This window comes from Eublepharis macularius, chromosome 2 (genome assembly GCF_028583425.1).
Source record: "Eublepharis macularius isolate TG4126 chromosome 2, MPM_Emac_v1.0, whole genome shotgun sequence".
Classification (NCBI taxonomy): domain Eukaryota; kingdom Metazoa; phylum Chordata; class Lepidosauria; order Squamata; family Eublepharidae; genus Eublepharis; species Eublepharis macularius.
The window spans coordinates 209,865,986-209,885,789 of NC_072791.1; the positions used below are offsets into that span (position 1 = coordinate 209,865,986).

At 45.0% G+C, this 19,804-nt stretch overlaps 1 protein-coding gene across 1 annotated transcript in view; it reads left to right on the plus strand.

Moving 5' to 3' along the window:
- ERBB4 (erb-b2 receptor tyrosine kinase 4) overlaps positions 1–19,804 on the plus strand; it is a gene marked incomplete at its 5' end in the record, with an annotated part of 660,937 nt that overhangs the window by 628,096 nt on the left and 13,037 nt on the right. Inside the window, 3 exons of the mRNA XM_054971602.1 lie at positions 29–175; positions 3,393–3,490; positions 9,049–9,219. Coding sequence (XP_054827577.1) covers positions 29–175; positions 3,393–3,490; positions 9,049–9,219 — 416 coding nt within the window. The remainder of the gene's footprint in view (positions 1–28; positions 176–3,392; positions 3,491–9,048; positions 9,220–19,804) is intronic.

The following is a 19,804-nucleotide window of genomic DNA, read 5'->3' on the forward strand; positions in this document are numbered from 1 at the left end:
TGGAATATGACTTTCACTCTCATTTTAGGTGTTACTATTTGGGAGCTGATGACCTTTGGTGGAAAGCCCTATGATGGGATCCCAACGAGGGACATTCCTGACTTGTTAGAGAAAGGGGAGCGCTTGCCGCAGCCTCCGATTTGCACCATTGATGTTTACATGGTGATGGTGAAATGTAAGTAATCATAGCTTGAATGGGTAGGACTATTGAATGGCTGCTCTCTTGTGGCTTGCTTTCATTCTCCACAAGTCCTTTGAAATTCTGCTTCAGCTTTGATCCATGATATTGAGGTTGCTACAGAAACTGGGTCTGAATGTTATATGCAAGCCATTCAGTTTTGATGGATATGAGTCAATAAGAAGGAGGCTTCCATGAGTTTGGATTCTTATTGCCAGCAGATACCATCGGACATTATTGTTTCGAAGCCGGTATTGCAGCACACCAACAGCTGCCATTTTCATAGCAACTGATTTATTAAAAGAAGATACTATGGGACATAATTATGGTAGTCAGGTACTAAAGGTTGCAAAGGGGCAAAAGTTGACTCCTAATCACATAACTAAGAAGAAAGAAAATCCAAGATGTTTTATTCAAAAGGACTTGCATTAATATAATAAAACAAAACTGAACTTTTTGGGAGCAGGTGTTCCTATCCAGGGTCAATAATTTATAAGCGTTGACATTTAAGGTGCTAAACATGCCTTTTTTAAAAAAGGGAGGGGGAAATCGTATGGGAATCCAGTGGCAAATTATTTTTATTTGTGCTATTTGCCTCTGGATTCTCACCCAGCCCATTTCTCCCCCAAATGTGCACATGCTAGTAAATGTGTCCCCGAAGCTCAAGCTTCTAATTTAAAAAGAATTAAGAAAGTCTCAGTGGTGTTTCTGACTTAATTTAGATGAGATTAACAAACAACCATTTCCTCTGCCATGGGGTTCGCTGCTCATGTGTACACATGAAAGCATTACGCTAAGAATATGACATCGCTGAACTGAGGCACAGAATTGTTTCAATGGGGAGTGCCAAATTTCGTACCTGGTGCTGCCCTAAGAAAGGTTCTGGCAGACCCATTGGAACCAATCTGCAATATCGGGCTTGTTGAGATAGGAATTTTCTTTCTTTCTTTCTTTCTTTCTTTCTTTCTTTCTTTCTTTCTTTCTTTCTTTCTTTCTTTCAAGAGAATAAAAATTAGCAGTCCACTTAATTAAATACGGCAGGAACATAGTAACAAGATGTTTGCACACAGAGCAATAATTGATAGTATTTATTTTATTGTTGCCCCCCCCATTTCTCCAAGGAACTCCTGTTTTAGGCTCACAACAGTCCCATAAGGTGTGTTAGACTGCGAGAGAATGATTGCTCCAAGGTAACCCAGTGAGCAGGAATCTGAACCAAACTTCTTTGGTCATAGGACACCCCTCTAGCCGCTACTGGGAGATAAATCAGCATCTAACTAGCCCTCCTCCATCTGTAGGTATCAGAGAGATGTTACATCACCAGTGCTCTGCCTGACCACGAATGGAAGGGATTGATAAAGAGTAGGCAGTGTGACCCTCTCCCTATACAATTCATCCACTCCAGAAAAGGGATGGATTGATTACTTGAGTAGAATGTAAGGTTATGCTGCGCATGTCTGGGGAGGTGCCTATGAATGTAGAAGCGGGGTACATTAGAAACATGCAGAAGGACATTAGCACCATGCATCTGTACAGCTATGTAGGATTCTGATACTGGGGTCATGCACGAGTCATCCTATGGTCTTAAAGAGTATGGTAGTACAGTATGGCTTGTCTCTCTGGCTATGAGTGAGATTGGCAAGTTGTGTCCTGTTCTCCTGCAGCGTTCTACATGCAGCTCTATCAGCAGTAGTCAGGTGGTGTCGTTCACAGGGGCTATTTAAATGGGGATAAATGGAAGGTTGCAGCCGATAAAACCCATGTTGGTGACACTTCCTGACAAACAATGACAGATGCCTCAAATGTTGCTGATAATAATCTTTTCCTGGAAGAAGCTTGCTCTAAGATAAACTAGTGGCTATCCCTGAGCAGACTGTAGCTATTAGTAATACTCTACACTCTGTTGTGAAGCATAGGAGTAAGAACTGGGGGAGTGGAAAGCATTTCTAATGAGCCTTACTTAGGGCCAAGCTAGAAGTGATGAATTACACTTGAATGGCAAGTGAACAGACTCAGGGCCAAGCTACACATGACGAATTACACTTGAATGGCAAGTGGATTGAGTGGAGGGCAAGTGAACAGGGAGAAATACACTTGCTGTTCAAGTGTCATTCGTCATGTGTAGCTTGGCCCTCACCTGTATCCCTCCCTGTTCACTTGCTCTCCACTTGCATTCCACTCAATCTCTACATAGTGATTGAGTGGAGTGCAAGTGGAGCGCAAGCGAACAAGGACCAATACATGTGAGTCTGTTCACTTGCCATTCAAGTGTAATTTGTCACTTCTAGCTTGGCCCTTAGGAACCAGAGTTTAAGGAACAGAAACTGGTAGACTGAGGGCCTAATTGTACATTTCATTATCTTTGCATCCTCCCTGGGTCCAGCATGAGGACTTCAATACGATGTGCCTTGCAAGTTTTGTGCTCGGAACTCTTTTCCCAGGAGCCCAGTGGCTCAGTTTGAATGAGGGCCGTGGCATGTGGAGGGAGGGGGCTTCAGCTTTCCCCCACCCCAACTTGGAGCAGCCTTGAAGATCTGCTGTTTGGCCCTTTGACAGCTACACTTATGTCAAGAAAAGAAAGTGTGTGTGGGGAGGAGGCTGAAGTCCTTTCGTCCCTTATGCCACAGCCCTGATCTGAATCAGGAGAATCCTGTCACACCAGGGAACTGGGTTCTAAGAATGAAACTCATGAGGCACATATGATTGAAAGCCCCCATGGGGGACACAGGGAGGACATGGGAAGACTGCGACATACAGTGCTGTGGAAAGGTAAACTTTCACTTGGATCATGAACCCAACAATGGAGTCAGTTGTGTCTTAAGTTGTCGCTTACGGAGAGAGGATGTTGCATCTCAACAGGAAGTGATGAAAAGTCCTACTGGATTCAGTGAAGCAGTAGTGCAGACTTGAGACTTGAAGGTCTGATAGCTCCCCCCCACCCCCCACTGACAATGCGGGGGAGGGGGGAGGGAGGGAAACCACCTGAGCCTGTGCGTTGGGACCCTGAACTTCTGCCACATTGTCTGGTTTTAAGTAGAAATGGCAGAAATTTGAGTCCCTGCTCAAATCAGTGAATGCAAAAAAACTGCTTTACTTTGATGGAACTGTGTCCTGACTTTCTGCTTCCTCGGAAACATCAGAGCTTTCATTAAGTCTACACACACTTATTATATTATTGTTTCTTATTTCCTCTTCTCCCTGCTTATTATCCCAGGCTGGATGATTGATGCAGACAGTCGGCCAAAGTTTAAGGAGCTGGCTGCCGAATTCTCTCGGATGGCTCGAGACCCTCAGAGATACCTGGTCATTCAGGTGAGTTTCTCCATAAAGATGCAAAGCTTTCTGCACATGGAATGCCCTCTTTAATACTGCATTTCTTGTTTCCATGTTATGCAAATCCACTTCAGAACTAGTTCTTCACCCCCTGGGATGAGCCAGTTTGGTGTAGTGGTTAAGAGTGGCAGGACTCTAATCTGGACAGCCAGGTTTGATTCCCCACTCCTCCACTTGAAGCCAGCTGGGTGACCTTGGGTCAGTCACAGCTCTCTCAGAGAGATTGTTGTGAGGATAATAGTAACAACACACTTTGTAAACTGCTCTGAGTGGGCATTAAGTTGCCCTGAAGGGCAGTATATAAATTTAATTTTGTTGTTGTTGTTATGAGGTTAAAATCTGGAGACAAAGACTTAAATAGACCACAGAGGGTTGAAGGTGAGGAAAAGGACCACAGAGGACTTTCCTGGAATAATCACTTAGAGCCACACTATTTATTTGTTCATACTTATTTCATTTATCCCCCAGTTTTCTCCCTAGTGGGGATCCAAAAGAACTTACTACATCATTCTCCCTCTTCCATTTAATTCTTACAACAACCCTGTGAGGTGTAGGTTATGCTTAGAAAAAGACTGAGTGGCCTCAGGTTCCCCTGGTAGAGTGGGGATTTGAACCTGGGCCTCTCAGGTCCTACTCCAACATTCTAACCACTATGATACAGCATCCCTGAGTCTGGCATGAGGATGTGGTGACATTTTAGAGTGTCTTTTTATGGGGGAGTAAGGAGCCCTCATCACCCCTCATCATGTCCACAGCAGGACTGGGACCCTATAGCATTTTCATAAATTTAAAAATAAGCTCTAAAACATCAGGATTTGAGTCCAGTGGCAGATTAGAGACCAACAAGATATTCAGGAAGTAAGCTTTCGAGAGTCAATGCTCCCTTCTTCAGACCTGAGCTCTGACTTTTAAAGGAAGCTCTGTCTCTCTAAAGCTTACATCCTGAATATCTTGTTGATCTCTAAGGTGCCACTGGACTCAAATCCTGTTGTTCTACTGCAGTCCAACATGGCTACCAATCTAAAACTAAGCTCTAAAATGATGATGCTGAGTCTCTATGGCAGACTTAGGGATGCAATTTGAACAAAGGACAAGGCCATCAAACACAACTTTCCCCTAAAGCAGGATTCTTAAAGAATCTTGCGCTGTGCAAACAACCCAAATGTGGGATGATCAACATGTGGCAAGGGGTGGCCATTTGTGCCTGCTGGTCTCGCAGCTGAACATTTTGTGAGTGCGTCTTTTCCTTGGAACCTGTCCTGGACACACTCAGAGCATCAGCACCCCTCTACAGCTCTGGCTAGTGAATGGAAGCTAAGGGTGGGATAAAGAGTAGAGATGGGCACGAACAGCAATACGAACTAAAAAAAGCCACGAGCAGCCCAATCAGCTGTTCACAAACAAGCTGTTCATGAGGCCCCATTCTAAATGAACAGGTGGTCATTGCAAGCCTCGTTTGTTGCTGTTCATTGGTGTTCGTCAAGCCAGACAATCCGGCACCTGCAATCAATTCCCTTGACAACTGGAGGCAGTTGCCTGAACTCTGTCTGAACTCCTGCTGTTGCTCTGGAAACCCCAATCTAAGCCCAATTTAGCTTGATAGGCAGGTCTTCCTTTCAAGTGTGGAGCTCCAAATTTGTTACAAGGAAGCAAAGAGCAGGGGGCAGGGGGGCTCCCAGCTCTGGTTTTGCAGACAGTGAGGGAGAGACAGTTGCTGTTGGCATTTTGAGAGAGAGACAGGGAGAGTGCATTGGAGCTTGAATTTTCTTTGTGTGTGGTGGGATAGGGATCTACCTCTTCAAGTTGCAGGGCTGCTGCCAGGCTCTGGGCCAAGCTATTATTTATTACTGGTACTTTTCCTGCTGCCTGCTCAGGTAGGCTTTCTGGGTGTTTTGCAGTAGGGATCTTGATGGCTGGAGGAGGGCCTGCTGGCCCCCAGGTACAACGAACAACGAAGTTCGTGAACAGGTCATGTTCATCATTGTTCGTTGTTCGTTGTTCATGGATGGCAATGAACAACGAACACCATGTTTGGTTTTTTTTCTGTTCGTGCCCATGTCTAGTCAAGAGGCACAATTTGCTTTCCTCTCCAGACACTGATTATCCCCATTCGTCCACACAAAACTTTTGCAGCAAGGTAATGAAAATAATGGGACAAATGTATTTGATTTAAAATAAGATCAAATATCAAAATTCTATTGGGGAAGATAGCATTGTGACAAATATTTCACATTAATATAAAAAAGGGAACTCCAAAGCAATCATTTCTGCTCTTGCGCTATAATCATCGTGCTTCATATGAAGTTTATGGGGGAAAAATATTTGCGGCATTTCACTAACAGCAGTCATAGAAACGGTTTTAAAATCTGCACATCAGTTTTATGGAATAAAACTGGTAAGTTTCTTGTAAACAAATATATTGTCACAGACTTGGATAGTTCTGTAATGTCAAGAGAAGCTTGTAATTGTATAAAAATAGCAAATTCATAGAAGCACAAAAGTCACCAATGCTTAAATGCTGCCTATTCTGTTGAATCTGCTTCAATAACGGTGAACCGACACAGATGTTTCTAGTATTATATTGCCTTCATTCATTCACATCGAAACACAACCCTGAGGCATCCAGGTCAGGCAAAAGGCTACAGATAAATTCATTTTCCAGTTGCATGACTGCCAATTATTCCTATTCAAAAATATTTGCACAGTGGAGACTTCTGTATGATTATTTCACCTCTATCTGGTATGGATGTGAAAAATCCCCACTGAAATTTCACTCCTGATCTCCTGTTTTGGGCCAATGAGGTGCAGTGGTGAGTATGTCAAACAAGGACTGGGAAGACCAGTTTCAAATGCCTCCTCAGCCACGAAGTTCACTATGGGACATTTGGCTGATTATTTTATGTATATAATCTCCCTCACAGGAATGTTTTGAGGACAAAACAGAGAAGGCGAGAACCATGTATATTGTCTTGAATTCCAAGAATGAAAAGCAAAATTTAAAAATTATTTATTTGGATCCCCTCAAAATTCCTCAGATTTTTTTTTCTGAGGTGGAACTTCTGAATTGGGTTCATTTTGTTCTCTAGTATAGAGATGAATTCTCCTGAAAAATTTTGCTAATTTTCCAACAACAACAACAAAAACAAAAAGGTTAAACTACTCAAACTGAGGGGAAAATCCTACCTAGATTTTTAATTTACTTTAGGAAAAATTTCAAGGGATAGAGAACAGACTGGGGTATAAGTTTGCCCCCATATAGATGGATCCCAATAGTGCCCAACACTTCCTTCCTTCCTTCCTTCCTTCCTTCCTTCCTTCATGGCCTGTAGCCACTTATAAAATTGCTCTAATCTCTTCCATTTTATCCTCACACCAACTCTGTGAGGTAGGTTAGGCTGAACGTGCATGAATGGTCCAAGGTCTTCCAGTGAACTTCCATGACAGAGTGAGGATTTAAACCTAATTCTTCCAAGTCCTAGTCTGACACTTTAACCACTACACCACACTGCCTGCAGCTATTGCCACTGTAGCCAAGGATTGGGCTGAAGCCCAGAGGCTCCTGTGGCACTATCAGCACCACAAAACCACTTAACTAATCTTGCACCAAGACTGTTTCGAGGTCCTACTTGAAGGGCCAGCATGGATTGGGTGTGTCTCTTTGAGTCATGGCATTCCCCCACTGCTCTTAATGGCTCTAATGAAGATTGGCTCTGTGGCTGCAAACAAGTGTCGCTTTATTTCCTCCCCACAGTATTGTACTGGCTAACTGTTCTCCCCTTTCTATTTTCCCCAAGGCTGTTTATGTGATTATGTTATCAGCAGGCAGAGCGACCCATATAAAAATGAAGTTTCAATAAGATGATTCATTTTGCTTCACACCCAAGTTCTTTTTATACTTTCATTAGCATCTACTCAGTAAGTGATTTCTTTTTAATGTAGTGGATGCTCTTGATAAGCTGAGTAACAAAAAAGAAATGCTGTTTCCCTCCAAAACGGAAGGCAGCCATTAAAAAAAAAAATCAATACCTTAATATTCAGTTTCCATGTTCCAGAGTAACATTTTAAGTACCGTGGTAAGAACATTGTGTTAGAAGTAAACGGAATTGATTCTCTGTGTTCTTTTAGGGACATTTCTCACTATTGCTTGTGCAAACTGGGTTGTACCAAAACATTCAAGAGTCAGCATGCAAAATTGTGAAAACAGGAGATGTCTTTAGACAACTATCAGTCTCTGGTTTTAATGGCATGTGCTGCAGGATTTCCCATTAGGGTTCATAGTTCAGAGTGAGGTGAAATTGAGGGGGGTGGGAAGCTAGGGGGAAAACAGGGAAGGAACTGACAGGACACAGAAGCCAACTAATCTCCCTCTAGCAGAGCAAGATAACAGGAGTTGTTTTCTACTGCCCGAGAATGTCGGACCAGAACCAATGGGTTAACCTGAAATTAAATCGAAAGAGTTTTTGGCTAAAAATTAGGAAGAACTTCCTGACAGTTAGAGCAGTCCCCCAGTGGAACAGGCTTCCTCAGAAGGTGGTGGGCTCTCCTTCTTTGGAGGTTTTTAAGCAGAGGCAAGATGACCATCTGACAGCAATGTTGATTCTGCAAACCTAGGCAGCTCATGAGAGGGAGGGCAGGAAGGGTTACATCAGTGCTTAGTTCTCATGGCTCCTTCTTACATGCTCAGGGTAAGGCTGATCACCACCTTGGGGCCAAGTAGCAATTTTCCCCAGGCTAGTTTGGCTAGGGATCCTGACGGTGTTTTGCCGTCTTGTGAGCATGGAGTAAGGGTCACTGCTTGTGTGTGGAGGGGGGGGGGTATTTGTGAATTTCCTGCATTGTGCAGGAGGTTGGACTAGGTGACCCTAGAGATCCTTTCCAACCCTATGATTCTATTATTTGAGTCCAGTGGCACCAATTCCATTCCTTTGCTTATCTGACGAAGTGAGCTCTGACTCTCTAAAGCTTATACCCTGAAAACCTTGTTGGTCTCTAAGGTGCCCCTGGACTCAAATCCTGCTGTTCTACTGTAGATCGACACAGTTACCCACCCACAACTATGACAGATAAAGTCATGCTCAGTGGTCTCCCGTCTCTTTGGGGAACTGCTAAAAAGAATTCCAGGCCCCATAAGAGTCCATAGATAGAATAACATCTCCCAACCACAAGGTTGGCAACATTATTAGTTAAAATTTGGAAAAAAAACAAGCTTTGGATATGAACTCTGGGCATGTTTATCACAGAAATTAGTGGGATTTGTAGGATTCAGCCCATGGTCCTGGTAACGGAGTCAAAACCTCAGTGCTTTGGTTTGAATGACGAGCGATTGTATGTCTCTGACGAGTCATTCATTTTTTAATTTGGTCTTTAAAGGCCTTTTTAAGGTCCTTTTGTCCATGTGGAAAGGATTATACAATGTAATAGAAACTTGCAAGATATAGGGCAGCCAGAGTAGCCAGACAGAGGGTGTCTGTGGCTAGGCCGAAAGTTCGTTTGTAAGCTGAGGGGCTAATTTTCGGTTCTCTGTGTTCTCTGTCCAGGGGGATGACCGCATGAAACTGCCAAGCCCAAATGACAGCAAGTTCTTCCAAAATCTGCTCGATGAGGGGGACCTGGAAGATATGATGGATGCCGAAGAATACCTCGTCCCTCAGGCGTTTAACATTCCTCCACCCATCTACACATCCAGGACCAGAATCGATTCCAACAGGGTAAGAACCGAGAATGGGGTGAACTAAACCAGGTCCAAATGACCACACAAAACTGATTTTCCAAACCCTCGTCTTTATTCTGCTTAGAGAAGGGAAGTATGGCGGTACTTGATGAACAACGGGGTCTGGTTGCCCCGCAGAGCCTGCTCCAGGTGTTTCCAAACCAGGGGATGGGCACTCTGATTTTCTGCCTGTAACACTGTTCAGAATAGGCATCAGCACCAGGATGGTGCTTAAAAAGGCCACAAAGCAAATTTCCCTGGGCGCTGGAGAGATTGCCCAGATGTGTAGATCCCAGATGTAGGATGCAGTGCTTGTGTTAACTGCTAGAAAGGGACACAGTACAGTGTCTGGGATGGGGCCCGGTACAACCAAACCAGTGATAGGAGGATTTCAGACAGCCTAGCAGGCACAGGCTAACCCTGTGATAGAAAAGCTAGGAGGAGCCTTTGAAACCTCCTGGGGAGGAGAAACACCTGGGAGGGAAGAAGGGGCAGATTAGGAGCCCATTAGCTGAGAGATCTGTCAGGCAGTGGACGTCCCGCTCATGTCTCATGGCCATTGGTCAGAGTTTGGAGTTTCTGTTCCCCAGGCAACTCTTTATTAGGCTGATCTGGTGAGGGGGGCATCAAGGAGGAAGAGACAAGGCAGGGTAGCCAAAGGCCAGGGAGAGAGGGAGCAGGTGAGCATCTTCTTACCGAGGCATTGCCCCCCAGATTGGCTGGGAGAAACGGAAACATTGAAGGGTGCACTTCCCTTTGACTCCACCCCCTCAGCAGGTGGAGTCTGACATGCAAGCACTAAATAAAGCAGTTTGGGGGATCTGTAAGCCCCTACTCTGCAGTTTAAGGGACATGCGAGACCCTAACTTACAGTTTGCAGGATAAGTAAGCCCCTAACGTGCACTTTGTGGGATATGGAAGCCCTTATCCTGGAGTTTGCAGTATATGGAAGCCCCTACCCTGCAGTTTGCAGGATCCCCTACCCTACCCCACCCCACAAAAGCAGTCTTGGGAGCCATCCACAGGAAAGGTAAGTTTGCTTCAATCCTATTGACTTTAACTGTTAAGCCAAAGAGTTGTAATTTCTCTGTTGAGGGAACAGGTGAGTGCGCTCAGAGTCCCACTTCATCGGCTTTAAAAAACGAGTCAGGAAGTTTGTCTCAGCTGTGGACTATCCTCATTGTTTGGTGGCAGACAGCGGCTTCTGGTTCACAGACTGGCTTTGTGATGGGTGCAAGGGTGGCCAGAGAATATTCAAAGCGGTTCTCGTCATTATGCTTCAGGAGAAAATTGTGGAGAAAGAGCAGGGGATCTTGCTAACGTTGAGTTCAATGGATTTGACAGGTGTAAACTCTGCTTGTGATGGTGTTGAAACAAAATGAGTAAAGAACTCTTTCAAAGGTAGCTTTCATTCATCTGGAGGAGAAAAGATTGTAGGAAGCCAAGGTTGTACATGGTTGGAAGGAAGAGGGAAGAGTCCTCTTGTGACCAAGGTTGTCTCAATTTTCCAACGATGTGCTTCACCTGAACGAATCCGAGTTTTCTCTGGACTGCATCGCTTGATACTGGTGAAGTCTCTTTTCCTCTGCAGTGCCATACAAATTTGGAATAGAGATGGGCATGAACCGAAATATGAACCAAAATTAAGCATGAACCAGGCTGGTTCATGGTTCGTGAACCTCGGTTCATCAGATCCCATTTCTGACGAACCGCCATGAACTTTTAGGCTGTTTCTTTTGTTCGTTTTTTGGTTTGTGACTGAAGACAGCCTGGTGCCAATCAATCAGTTTCCTAGGTAACGGGGATGGACTTCCTGCAGACCTTCTACTGACCTGGAAGTGACCTTCTGCTGACCTGGAAGTGACCTTCTGCTGACCCGGAAGTGCTGTTTTTTCTGACCTGGGTGTGATGTTTTCATGAACCAAACAAGCCAGTTCGTGAACCAGGGGCAGGTTTGTGAAAGTTCGTGGTTTTGTGAAATTTGACAAACCACGAACTGCATGGTTCAGTTTTTTCCCAGTCCATGCCCATCTCTAATTTGGAAGCAAATCTGGTTACCAACAGAGGAACTACAACTTCATGGCAGGAACTTTGTCCATGTCTATCCAGCTCCCAGCTAGCGTCTCCATTGGAAAGCTTATCGGGCAGCATAGCTGGGGAAGACCCTTCTATGAGCATCTTTTTGAGATGCTGCCAATTTGCTATTGGATATAAAGGTAAAGGTAGTCCCCTGTGCAAGTACCAAGTCATTACTGACCCATGGGGGGACGTCGCATCATGACATTTTCTTGGCAGACTTTTTACGGGGTGGTTTGCAATTGCCATCCCCAGTCATCTATACTTTACCCCCAAGAAACTGGGTACTCATTTTACCAACCTCAGAAGGATGGAAGGCTGAGTCAACCTTGAGCCGGCTACTTGAACCCGCCAGGATCGAACTCAAGTCGTGAGCAGAGCTTGGACTGCAGTACTGCCGCTTAGCACTCTGGGCCACGGGGCTCTTACTATTGGATATATTAGGCAAGATAGGTCTCTAGTCTAACTCAGTTTCAGACCACAGAATAAGTTCATATCTGTCCCCTTTCAAAGCAGAGGATACATTCACAAAAATGAACAAATAGATAATTATAGAGTTAACAGATAATGACTGGGATGTATTCAAAGATCAATCTGTACAACAGTCATTGTCTGGCTTTCTGTTTCCTCTGGGTGACTTAGATTTACACTTGTTTGCTCTAATGAATATTAATATTAAATGGACCTATTATAATTGGGGCTATTACCATGAATGGTGAATAAATTGAAGCAGCTTAGGCAGTTTATGTTCATTGTTCCTGGGAAATTAAATTTTATAGGAAAATTTTCATGCTCTTGCTAAAGCAGGCATGGAAGGCTGAAAACCAGATCAGGTCTGAAACAGTTTCCCAGAGATGAAACTTTTAGAAGAAATGCAACATTGCATCACACTGTTTTTTTATTCAGGTGACTTTTAAAAGAAAAAATTACAGAAAGTATTTTCAATTGATTTCTGGCAGCAGGATTTGAGGGAGTGTCACGCAAGGCTCAGGGGGCCTCCTTAATCTGAACAATGTAGCTGGGTGCCGGTAGACATTCCTGCGGAAGCTGATTTGTCACCTTAGCCCTGTGTCTGCTCTATGCAGGCGACACTGTTGAGCAGGGCTTTTTTTCAGCTGGAACGCAGTGGAACGGAGTTCCGGTACCACTTGAAAATGGTCATATGGCTGGTGGCCCCGCCCCCTGATCTCCAGACAGAGGAGAGTTGAGATTGCCCTCCGCGCCACTCAGCGGCGCAGAGGGCAATCTCAACTCCCCTCTGTCTGGAGATCAGGGGGCGGGGCCACCAGCCATGTGACCGTTTTCTCAGAGGGCAACCCACTGAGTTCCACCACCTCTTTTCCCAGAAAAAAAGCCCTGCCGTTGAGACTGTTGATTTGGGGGTGGACTCCTACTCTTGCTGCGTTCTGGAACCAGCGCAGTCCCTACTTTCTATACACCTTCTTTGTGCCTGGAACTGTTGCTTGGTAGACCTCTACTCGTTGGTGGGAATCAGTTAGGTGAATTTAGGAGACTCTAGGAAATTTTAAATTAAATTTGGTTTGAGTCTCCTTCTTGTGTTGCTTTGGTTTCAGTGTTCCAGAAGTGGTTACTGGGCCCCTTCATTACAAACTGGGCCAAAGGACCATTGTAGCCCCTAGAATCTGCTAAGGCAATATGCATGAAGAGGCAAAAGGTCGGACGAGGATTAAGGCAGGGGGAGGAAGAGGGAGTCCTTATCTGACCTTTGACAGGGAGCAAAATAAAATAGCTGGTCTGGGCCAACCAGCCTTTTCACCTGGATTTACTTCATTTCTTCACGTGGGTGTTGGGCAGAGTTCCAAAGACTTGTCTCCCAGTCCATTGCAATCAGTTTTGCCTGCGTTGTCTTCCTCGTCTTTTCACAGAGCTTGTTTGTGGAGTGGTTTTCTTGTTTTTTTTAATGGCATTGCACTGCTGTTGATGCTATTGAAGCACTGGGCAGGTGGAATGGTCTGCAGAGCAATGCAGATAACACCCTGCCATCCGTCAGCTGGTTTCCCTGTCATTTTAAACAGTCCTATGCCCTGGCCCGATCTGTCCGGAGCTAAGCTGGGCGGGAGGAGCAGAAGCTCATAATTGTTTTGTTTTCAAAGTAAAAGTGAAATAGTGTTTCTGATGGACTCAATGTTAAAGATAAAGAGCTAATGTTAGGAAGTAACTGACTACTGAATGATGAGAGCAAGTGTTACCAAATCCATGCTGGGAGATTCCTGGAGATTTGGGAGTGGAGCCTGGGTTGGGTGGGGTTTGGGGGATGGGAGGAGCCTCAGTGGGATATATAATACCATAGAGTCCACCCTCCAAAGCAGCCATTTTCTCCAAGAGAACTGACCTCTGTAGCCTGGAATTCAGCTGTCATTCTGGGAGATCACCAGACCCCACCTGGACGTTGGGTACCTTAATTAGAGGTGGCCACAGGAGTTGTGCCAGCTCAGAGGATCCTGGGCTGCTAGTGCCAGGCCCAGTTTGAACTCTGCCATGGAGAAGAAGGCAGCAGCAAGCAGAACATGTGAGTGTGTGAGACTCTCGGAGGGTAGAGGGGCAGGAATGGGAAATATTCAGTTCCCTCTGCTGAACGGTGACCTTAAGAGAGGAACTGCTATTGCATCTGGCAAAGTGACATCCATTCCATGAAGGCTTTTACTGGAATAAATTGCGTTATTCTTCAGGGTACCAATAGACTCCGATGTAATTTTGCTGCGACAGACTAATACAACAATCCCTCTGAAATTATCACCTGATGGGGAATTGGAGTACATTTGTTTTGGTGCTAGGACAAAATAGTGCTACCAACAGATTTTGTTAGAAAGAGCGCATGACGATATGATGGAAGAGGAGGAATGCTTTATCTGGAATGGCAACTACATGGAGTTCTCTTCCAAACTGTAGTGCTTTCTTGGAGCACACAATGCCGTACTCTAATAATCTTTTCTCTGCCTTAGTTGCCGTTTCTCTAATGTGCTTTATTTATGTGGAAAGAGCATGTTTCATGTGCTTTATGGTGCTATCTGAAAGGAAAGGTGCACAATTTCTTGCCTGGCAATGGTCCCAACTGCATCAGTGCCATTTTCGTGCTGTCAGCCCCTCACAGCCACTATTTTTCTTGTCACCTCACTGAAAGGCTTCTTAAGAAAACGTTCTTGCCATTTTTTTGGGGCAGAAGCACCCACCAGCCCTCTGGTGGTTCAGCAGGAGAAAATGGAGGCAAAATAGTGGCTATGAGAAAACTCCCATGTGGAAGCTGTACTGCCAATTCACATGTCTCTGCATTTGCAGCAGCTATGAAAGCAGCATGGAGAATCCTGGCGATGCACGTGCAGCCAGAGATAGGCAAGATGTGTGTGAGCATCTTGGCGGTTGAAGGATAACAACAACAACATTCTATTTATATACTACCCTTCAGGACAACTTAATGTCCTCTTAGAGCGGTTTACAAAGTGCATTATTATTATTATCCTCATGTCAATCACTCTGTGAGGTGGGTGGGGCTGCGAAAGCTCTGAGAAGCTGTGACTGTTCCAAGGTCACCCAGCTGGCTTCAAGCGGAGGAGTGGGGAATCAAACCTGGGCTGTTTCCATACAGCTTACCTTGTTCTAGAAAACAGCAAAATCTCACACACAATTGCGCAAGAAGACACTGTTATCGTGCGAAATTGCGCGAGAAGATGTGATAACAGCGTCTTCTCGCGAGATTTCGTGCAAGATTTTGCTCTTTTCCAGAACAAGGTGAGCTGTGTGGAAATGGCCCTGGCTCTCCAGATTAGAGTTCTGCCGCTCTTAACCCCTAGTTCAAATCCCACTACTGCCAAGAGCTCAGTAGGTGGCCTTGGGTACAGCTCCCCAGCTGTATTGTGGGGATAATAATAGCACTAACTGGTTCACTGCTCTGTGTGAGGCACTAATCTGTCTAGAAGAGTGGTATATAAGCTCAGTTATTATTATCTCTCCCTCTCACTGCTCATTTGAGGTGATGCAGACAATTCTGTTACTTCACACTACTTCATGTTTGCATCTAGCCTAGATGTCTGCTTGCATGAGAGTCTCTCTACACAAGACATCTGACACGTAAAGAACATGTGTCAGGAGATGCAATGTTAACCGGGAAGGGTAGTTTAAAAAGACAGAGCCAGAGGCAGGGCAAAGGCTATGCTATAGACTGCAGCTGTGTGAAGGGGCTGTGAAATGCCAAAAGGAAAATTATAACCTCTCCAGGTCCAAGCCTGACTCTAGAAGGCAGCTCCAACCCATTTCCACTCCTCACTGCCCTCTGGTTGTGATTCCACACATTTTAGACTGGAGAAATTGGCAGAGCCTTCGGGAGGTGAAAATGAAATTAACAAACCCTCTGAGGAGCAATCTCCGCCGGCTCTGTCTTTTTAAACTACGCCTCTCGGCTAACATTGCATCTCCCTATACTTGACAAACACACGCCTAGGCATCTCATGTAGAGAGACTCTGAGACCACCAGAAAGTTGCTGTGGATCTTTTGTGGGTGAAACACACATACTGTTACAAAGGCCCTGCAAATAAGCTAGGAGCAGTTTGGACGAAAAGTGGCGCACTAGCGGATGGTTTGTTCGTTGGCAAGAGGAGAGCTGAAAACCTGCCTACATAGTGTGGCTGCCTCCCCCCTCCCACCCCCTCATAAAAGTCTCATGAAGGAGTCTGAACAAGGTTGGCACAGGCAGAACTATTTCAGAGCCAACACTGTATATATGGGGGAGGGGTATTTATAGTGAGCCCATATATATTTTAAGCATGGCTCCGTGGAGGAAGAAATATTTTGGTATCACAAAGAAAGATACCGCCTTCCTTATTACATACTGTGTTTTTTTCCTTAAGGAAATAATCAGACATATAAAAGGAAACAGAGGCAGGGGGCAGGAGCAAGAATAACGTTTAGATTTAGAATGTTAATGATTATTTTCTCTTCAAATCATTTTTATGTAAAGTATCATTACCACTAGATTCTGAGATCTGTTCTAACTCATCTGGGGAGAGAGCGGGGAAAAAAACCCTTCTCATCAAGACAGCTATTCTTTCTTTGAGAGGCCAAGAGAGCACAATTACTGGTTTCTTTACCCCCCACGTAATGAAATTGGGGAGATTATCATCAACTTTCTATTCAGATGCTGAGGCCGGCTTTTTCCTCTCCAGCACCGTGCTGCAATCCCTCTCTTTTTCAGCGAGAACTTTGCTGTCTCTTCAGGCTAGCCGGCATGCGGCAGTGATTGCCGCTGCCAAAGCTCCGGAGAAGATGCGCTCTCTTTCATTTTCAATGAGGGCTGATGGCATTTCAAGAGGCTCAGAATATCCTTTGATTACTGTGTAAAATAAAATGGGGGTAAGTAGTTCCAAAGGGAGGGGGGAAGCGAAATATGCTCATCAAGTCTCCTTTGTGCCACCCCTCCCCTTCCCCTGCCACTAAATATCTCCCCACCCCACCGTATGCCTCACAAGCATGTTTGATGCCTTCCCAAAAAAATATTCCCATTTTAAACCTCAGAGCTTCAATCCTATTGAAGTGTCACAAAGAACTTGAGCCCCCCCCTCCTTTCTTATTAACTCCATAGTCCAATCAGATTTGAAAATATAAGAGTGCAGGAGTGTATAGACTTCAATACATTGCAAGTTTTTAAAAAAAATCTAGCCTTAAAACTGCTTGTGATGTGGCAAAGTGGGGAGCAATGAAAAGATTACAGAGAGGTCAGTTGTTAGAAGGTGCTCAGGAGTGTAGATACGGGAGAAGGGATGACAAGGAGCCAGCCATGAGGAAAGAAACGGGATTGGAAGGCGGGGGGAAACCTGCCGAGGCCAGCAGAAATCAGCAGTCCTGAATCTTGCTTTGTTCTTGTCCAGCCAGCTCTGGCATCATTAATATGAAGTAAAGCCTCATCTCAGGGGGAAAAAACAGCCATTCAGCCCCCAATTGAAGATCAGTTACGATATATATTAACTCGAGTATTTTACAGTGGAAAATAGGAACCTGCTGTGTCCTTCTGACACCCCCTATTTTCACACTGGGATGAGTGCCAGAGCCCCCCCTCCTATTGCTCCACTGCTGAAGTTTTTTTCTATGCCTGCTGTGTGCTGTGTGCTGTGTTCATACTGTGTGCTACAATCACCTCTCTGGCTTTGGCTTCTGGAGCCCCAGCCATGGTACTGAGCTGACATTTGTTACAAACTGGAATGCCTAAGGGCCAAATTAGACATTATTTTTTCTTAGCGTGTTAACCCACTTGCTTTCCCTTTAGCCACACATAGCAGCCACAGAGAATGTTATTTTAAAGGAGCTCTTTTCTGCTTGGAATTGGGGGGGGGGGGCTCCTGCCCTCCCCCATTTTCAGAAACTGAAATGGCCCTAGCATGGAGTTATTTACATTACTTTTGAATCGTACATGAAATATTACGAGCATTAGAAAAGAGCAAGAGCCCAGTAGCACCTATGAGACTAACAAATTTTGTTGTAGGGTATGAGCTTTCATGAGCCACAGCTCACTTCTTCGGCATGTTCTCATGTTTCTCTCCAAAGTTACATAAATGTGCCTGGGCCATTTCAGTTTCAGGAAAGCGAATGGAGTCAGGGAAAACCAGGCCCAACTCACCAATAAACAAAATGTCTTGTTTGGCCCTAAAAGTCTGCTTAATCTCTCCGGGGAGCTGGTTAGTCTTCTTTGAGAAGAGCTGCCTTCGCTCAAACTCATGTTCCGCAGCACCGACTCTTTGTGCAGGCCGCAACGGTTGTGAGTTGAAAGGGAAGCGAGCGCTCCCATATTGTCTCAGGCGCATCAAAGGCTTCCCCACAATCTGCTCAGAAGGGCAAGAGGGATATAGCTATTTCCCAAGGACAGAAAACAGAGAGACCCCGGAAATAGCTAAAAGAGGCAGAAGAGTGGAAGCATAAGGTTGACAGCGCTCCAGTTTGGGGCCAGCATATGAGAGAGAATACATTTCTCTGAGGGCAATTCCAGTGAACGGAATGCATTGCCACCCGTATGATCCTTCACTGAATGCCAGATAGTATATGCAAGAGCCCCCAAAGAACTGAAAATTGACCAGTCCCTAGCGGCAAGAGCCAGGATGGGGTTTAAGAGCCCCACGCTTGCAATCTGTAGAGTTTCCCCTGCCCATCTTTCCCCCTGTGAAGTCTAGAAATTATTCCTTGTCCCCCATTCCTCCCTTGCTTCTGCAGAATTACCCTGCAGGGTTTGATGTTGGGTCTCAAACAAGATACAATGGGGAAGGGGGTCTCTTTTGGCTGATTTTTCCACTCTGCCTACATCCGCTTTCCTCACAACAAGCCATTACATGCCTGCTGCTCCAATGGGCTGTAACAGACGCCCAAACCCTCAAACTTATTCATTCAGTGTAGATTTGTCAATGAGAAAAAATCTAGCCTATTATTTCTTTCACACAAACAGTGCAGAATCATGCAAAAAAGGGGGGCTTTCCTCTGACTTTATTCATGTATTCTGTTTTGTAGTGCAGTCTCTTTGCCAAAAAAAAGGGAAAAAATGCCCTGCCTCGTTTGGATGTGGATTGAAATATACTTCTTGTAGGTTCTCCAAATCAACAGTGTGTCTGCTTTTCACACCGTGTTCAGAAGAAAACAATGTGGCTCATGGGAAGGGGGGGCGGTGTTCCCCAGGAGAATATCTTCCAATCTGAATTTCATTTCAGTTAGATCTGTTGTAAATACCAGCCTGCGCCTTTGAAATATTTGCTCTGAGCTGATGGGACGGCTCGGCATTGTATTTTCTCTCTGCAGTACCACTAGGGTATCCATAGCATATTACAGAGATCCCCTTGCATAAATCAGCTGTTCTTAATTTCGTGTCGTCTTTGTGCAGAAATCTCCGTTTCGACACAGTGCGGCGGTCACGCAGGGGTCAGCTGATGCGGTTCGTTGGCTTTTCCCCGAGAATGACAGACTTCCTATTGGGTCAGCGGTGTCTGTGGAATAGAGTTTAAGTAAAGACGCTGCGGCCTGGAATTTCTGAAATGGTCAAGCAGAGCATGTCAGAGAGGCAAGGGATGTGTGCAATACGTTACCCAAAGCATTGCGTAGCTCAAGAGCAGGACTCCCCAGATGCAAATTTTCAGGTTTCTGTTCTGTGCCAGAGGCCTTGTCTTGTACTCTTGTAAATCTTGGCTTTTATTTAAAATGAACAAGTACCCCCAGCGCTCCTGGTTGTGAAAATGATAATATATGAAGCCATATGCTCCCCAAACTGGAGGTTTGGGGAGCATCACCTTACGGAGGACATGAATGAATTGAATTTATTGTATATGGCAGGTGTGGCCAAACTGCGGCTCGGGAGCCACGTGGCTCTTCTAGACATATTGTGCGGCTCCCAGAGGTCTCTGAGTATTGCCGTGTCTATACATTTTATTTTATTTTAGTTTATTTCCCTCTCTCCCTCCCTTTCCTCCTTTCTTTCCATGTCTTTTCCTCTCTCCCTTTCTTTCCTTCTTTCTTTCCATGT